Source organism: Stomoxys calcitrans, chromosome 1 (genome assembly GCF_963082655.1).
Source record: "Stomoxys calcitrans chromosome 1, idStoCalc2.1, whole genome shotgun sequence".
Taxonomy (NCBI): Eukaryota; Metazoa; Arthropoda; class Insecta; order Diptera; family Muscidae; genus Stomoxys; species Stomoxys calcitrans.
In genome coordinates this window covers 138,035,879-138,041,878 of record NC_081552.1, presented here as the reverse complement: position 1 = coordinate 138,041,878, position 6,000 = coordinate 138,035,879, and the positions used below count along the sequence as shown (strand labels likewise).

Below are 6,000 nucleotides of genomic sequence, written 5' to 3'. Positions count from 1 at the left end.
GAGGCTCAAGAAGTCAAGACCCAAGATCGGTTTATATGGCAGCTATATCAGGTTATGGACCGATTTGAACTATACTTGGCGCAGTTGTTGGATATCATAACAAAACACGTCGTGCAAAATTTCATTCCAATCGGATAAGAATTGCGCACTCTAGAGGCTCAAGAAGTCAAGACCCAAGATCGGTTTATATGGTTTATATATAATTGCATATAATGCACATTTTGTAATACTTAGTATTTTTTTATTAATAGGAATAGTTTTGAATAGAAAATAAAAAATACTGCGTATTTTCAAACATCTAAAATGTTTTCTTTATCCAGCATGTATTGTTGTTTTTTTACTTCCAACATAGCTCACATCATTGTCTGGATAAGTTTGTCTCGAGTATCTCTGTTTGAGATCGTCTTAAATTCTTGTTTCATAAAATTGCAAAATTCGTCGTCCTCCTCATTGACGGTAGGATTGGACAAATTTTCAATACAGAAACAGCAGCTTCCAGCATATCATCCTCTTTGCACATGTTGTGACTTGAAACCGGCGTTTGATAGTTCGCTTTCATTTTTTTTTTTTATTGGTGGTGCTGCATATGAATCAACAAGGCCTTCTAAAATGTCTGGAGAATCGCAAAAATCTTCATGCTGTGAAGAATTTTGTCCCTGTAGATGAAAATGTATTTTAAAATATGCTATTTTAATTGAAGATTAGTTAAATATTTACTAATAAACTGCAATTGTCTTTTCTTATTTTGACAAAATCATGCAGAAATGCCAATTCCTTGAACCAAAATGTATTAGGTATACCACGTCGGCACCAGCTCCACTTTAAACATCCTTGCTTTTGGATAACTCTCGGATGTATTGACATCTTAAATATTGCATTTTGTTCTGGAAAAAATAAAATTTTTCAATTTATTAAAACAATAAAAACATGTTGGTGAAATAATACCACCCAAACTTAAAAGTGTACTTTTCATAGGTGTAAATAAAGTAAATAGTAATACTTCCATTGCCTTTGAATGTTTGTAAGACACTGACTTTATTAATGAAAAACAACATCCTTATATAGTACTTAAAATTAATTACAAACTAAAGATCTTATTCTAGGTGTAGACAGTCATAGATTAAAACCCTCTTAAGAACATTTCCCAGAACACACCACAACTCAGGCGACAAGTATCCTAAACGAACCCTAATAACATGAACACATATGCCAACCATATGATTATCGCTCAAGTCCTTCTGTGCGCTTGGTAATCCCGAAGTATTTTATTACCAATACCCTTCATCCGGATAACGCATGCTTATCAGTCTCACACATGCGCGCTGTCTACATTATCAATTTTACCAAGCCATTAAAATATCATTAGGATTCCCTTTTCTCAGAACCAAACACATTACCCAAAATTGTATGTTTAGAAATCTAAACAATAGGAATGTAGGCTTCAAATGAAAGATATTAATCCCAATTAATTGGCCATAATCACATGGTTCTAGGAGACTTTAATGCGCATCACATTTCATGGAATTCTCCCATAGGAGAATTGTAGGCTACACGCTTTGCACTATGAACAATGATGCCCCCATTATGATTACGAGGCACAACAGCTAGCCAGACTTTTCCATTCCAATCCCTGATCTCCTGAGTGACGTAACCTGCAAGCCGTCATTTCTTTAGGGTCAGACCACCTCCTCCCCATAATTCTCACCATCGACCGACCACCTGACTTCATAACCTCTGAGCGCCGGGCATTTATCAATCAGAAGAACTCACTACTCTCATCTGTTCATTGGAATGAAATTTTCAGATCTAAAGATATCGATGAAATGATTTCAAATTTTTATACTGTGCTACTTGACTTTATTTCTCAATCTGTCCCTAAAACTCCATGGAATACAACCAATCTTTCTAGGCTGAAGAACAGGAAGAATAAATTATATAAAAGATTTAAACGCTCAGGGTCAACGTCTGACTTTTCGGTGTATTCATTAACAAGATGCGAATGTAATAAAAAAAAAACAAACAAATTGGCATATGGTAGTTATTTGAATAAAATTAGAAATCAATTGAGATTAAATCCTAAATATTTTTACAAATTTATCAATTCAAAGCGCCGTTGTAACAGTTTACCGAACTTTCTTAGATATAAAGCTAAAGTAGCGGATAATGATTCAGACATTACCGACATCTTTTCAGACTTTTTTAGCACTACTTACTTAGAAAATTTTTATGATTTATGTGGAAAATATCCATACACAATCAACAATTCAGCTTTTATAGACGTGTCTGGGATTGGCGAAAAAGTAGTACTTGAAAATTTAAGGTCACTGAAGATAATTCCATCGAACATTTTTTTAAGGCATTGCGCCCCCGAACTTTCGTATCCCCTTTGTACACTTTACAACAGTTCATTAAAGCATGGATATCTGCCGGAATTGTGGAAGCAATCGTTTATAAGACCGTTATTTAAAAGCCGGAAATCGCAACGAGGTTTCTACTTAAAGGGGCATTTCAATTTTGAATGCTATTCCGAAGCTATTAGAGAAAATTCTGACTGACACTATTTCACATCAAGTCTCTTCTATATTGTCTCCCTACCAACATGTGTTCCGGAAATCGAATCGATAACAAATATTTTAGAATTTACTTTTTTCGTCAACGCCATCGCCAACGCTACCAAACGGATACTATATATACCGATTTTAGTAAAGCACTTGATAATGTCAACCACAACCTATTGGTTTCAGACCATCTTTACCAAAGTGTATCAGATCATATCTGACCGGACATACTCAAAGAGTTAAATTTGGCACTGCAGTTTCCAAATCAATTGTTGTCTCTTCAGATGTGCCACAGGGTAGTCATCTTGGCCCTGTGCTGTTTTGTTTGTTCATAAACGATCTCCCTTTTACTTTAAAGCACTCGAATATTTTGATGTATGCAGATGATGTAAAGATCTTCAGATCAACGCGAGACCCTGATGAACAGTGTTATTTGCAGTATGACCTTGATTTGATACTCTTTACGAATGGTGCAACCAGAACTTTATGCTTTAAAGACCTTGGACTGCTTCTAGACCAACGCTTAAACTTCCGTCAACACATCTCAATGGATGTAAACAAAGCACGTGGTGCTCTTGGCTTCATGAAACGCTGGAGTAAAGAATTTAATGATTTCTCGGTGACGAAAAACTTATATACGTCGTTAGTCAGAAGTAATCTCGAGTATGGTTCAGTGGTATGGGATCGGTTCAAAAACAATTTCCATGGGTGGGACAGAAGTTCATTACCTTTGTATGAGTACCGATTAAATCTTATAAAGCTTCCCACATTAAAAACTCGTAGAACCATGCTAAAGATTACGTTTTTGACTAAATTAATTCATGGTCAAATAGATTCCCGCTTTCTTTTGAGTCGAATTTTCTTTAACGTTCCTATCAGACCTACCAGATATTTTGATCTTTTGAAAATTTCTTATTATAACACCAACTATGCCTATAATGATCCTTTTCGGCACCTATGTTCTCAATTTAATCAACTGAAAGATTGAATACATCTATCTGAGAATCGAGAAAGTTTAAAAAGGAAAATTACATTATTTTTAAATTCTTAGGTTAATACATTTGTAAATATATTGTTATTAGTCTGTAAGGGTATTTATTATCTATAGACTTAAATAAAAAAAAAACAGAAGGCCGAAGGGCTGGCTGCAGAGAGTACACAAATACACGAATTTGCAAGTTGCCGAGCGGAAATACCAAAACATCATTAACGAAGCAGCCGCTCCCTTTCTACCAGTCGGTCGAATGTCCCAAGTGCGGCTCAATTTCCCGGCGTAGGGACTGCACTAACCCCAGAATCAGCGAGCTGAATCTGGAAATAAACAGGGTAGTCAACGAATGTAAGCGGAATTTGTGGCCGTTTTGGCAAGTTGTGATAGATTAAGCAACCTATCAGGATTGTCTTCATAACATTCATGCTGACATGGTGGCAGAGGCGGTGAACAGCTTTCGAGTAAATGTCATCCTTCGAGAGTGACCGTCACCCATTGCATCTGAAGAAATAAACCTCCCTTGGCGAACCAGAGTAATTTTGGCTCAATCACGTTCCGGAAAATGCAGCCGCCTAAAATCCTTCAAAACTATTTAGAATTGATGCCCGCGGGCGCGATGAGTGTCCGCATTGTTACCTGGCACCACACGACACACGTCATCTGACGAAGGAAAGAACACAACATAAAAAACAACAACATCATTGCAACTAGAGTACAATTCTGTTAGTAAAATTAGACGGACAGAACTGACGTTGGTTCGTTGTTGACTGTAAAGGGTAGCAGCACCATTGCAACTGCCTGCAGCATAAGGTTGGCTAAAATGTCAACCTCGTAACGATTGCCTGTCTGCAACCAAGGTTTTTGTAAAACTTTATTAAAATTAACACCCCATAAACTTACATGTACACCGATCTAGGCAATAAGAGAATCAAATGAAAAGTATTGGGCGTAGATAACAGGCCATGTCTAAAAGAAGAATCCCACCACAAAAAAACCCCAAATGGGCACTTACCTTCACATCAGTTGGTCCCAATGATATATTAAAAACTTTAAATTGTTCGGCAACTTCATTAAATGCAGCATATCGTGCATGCTTATTATGATAAAATTTATCCTTTGGATCCTTTATCCTTTATCCAATCATCTCCAATATTGCCTCCTTTGTCCAATCAATCTGTAATATACAAAAAAAAATATTGTTTATTTCATTAAAAATGTATAAAAACGTACCTTTGTTTGCTCGTTTTTCCTTTTTTTTTATGAAAATTGCGCCTGTTTAACGATTTTGTTTCTATTTGTTTTCACTCGACTGAAAACAAAAACACGCTCTAAACCAAAATAATTACCTGTGCTATTTTGAAAAGTGTTTTTCATATGTTAGTTTAATTTGTATCACACGACATGTACAACTCTACATGTGCTAAATTTGATATGTCATAAGGCATATACATGCCGTGTAATAGAACCTTTAATAGGCTTTTAAAGGTTTGTGAATACGGTTTTTGGTGCGAATGTCTATTAGTATTGGGTTGCACAAAAAGTAATTGCGGATTTTTCATATAGTCGGCGTTGACAATTTTTTTCACAGCTTGTAACTCTGTAATTGTATTCTTTCTTCTGTCAGTTATCAGCTGTTACTTTTAGTTTGCTTTAGAAAAAAGTGTAAAAATAGTATATTTGATTAAAGTTCATTCTAAGTTTTATTAAAAATGCATTTACTTTATTTTAAAAAATCCGCAATTACTTTTTGGGCAACCCAATAGTTTACAAATCCTCCATATATATTTGTGAATGCAGTTGCTAGTTAGTTAGTGCACTATCTGTCAATGAGTTTTGGTTGTGTGTGCGCATTATAGTTAAGCACCATACCACACAACCAACGAAAATTGCGAGAGCTGGTAACGCACTCAAAATCAGAGTTGCAATTGATTTTTTGCTCCTATCTGTTAAATTAATCTTGATTGGTGCCTCATAAAAGAGTCGATGGTTTACCTATTTATTAATTGTCTGTGACTATATAAGGCGGATTTAAAAAGGAGGTGGTCTCACGCGAACAGCTGTTAACAGCCGGCCAGGTTTGACGGTATTAAGATGTGAGATTTTTGTTTCATTCCCTTGTTATTATCTTCTTGGACGCATATTCTCTGCTCATGTACACACACGTATACATAAACGCACACAACTTTCTTGGTGTGGGTTGGCAAACCGTCGATCAGCTTGATGGCAAGATGGCAGATTGCGCCATATGATTAGAGGTTGTTGTACAAATGAGACCACCTTTAATTGTTTCGTCATGCAAGGTAGTTTCGTTGGGGGTAGTTTTTTGTTGTTGTTCTAATGACGTTTCCTTTTAATTGTACCATGGCTGTAACCGAAAACTTCGCTAAAGCTGCGTACTGAGCGTATGAAGTATAAAGAAAAAGTCGACTTGACGATTTTTTTAGCCACTCA

General features: G+C 36.0%; 1 protein-coding gene across 2 annotated transcripts; it reads right to left on the bottom strand.

The window, feature by feature from the left end:
• Window positions 1-275: 275 nt before the first annotated feature.
• On the bottom strand, window positions 276-1,005 carry LOC131994317 (uncharacterized). Of its 2 annotated transcripts, none has more exons than XM_059361066.1 (3): window positions 946-1,005; window positions 718-884; window positions 276-656 (listed from the first exon to the last, which is right to left on the bottom strand). In XM_059361066.1, exons 1-3 carry the CDS (start codon window positions 971-973, stop codon window positions 504-506), a joined length of 348 nt encoding a protein of 115 aa, XP_059217049.1. In that variant the 5' UTR covers window positions 974-1,005; the 3' UTR covers window positions 276-503. The 2 variants fall into 2 exon arrangements, with proteins under 2 accessions (XP_059217049.1, XP_059217050.1); XM_059361067.1 differs by having other exon boundaries at window positions 949-999.
• Window positions 1,006-6,000: the final 4,995 nt, after the last annotated feature.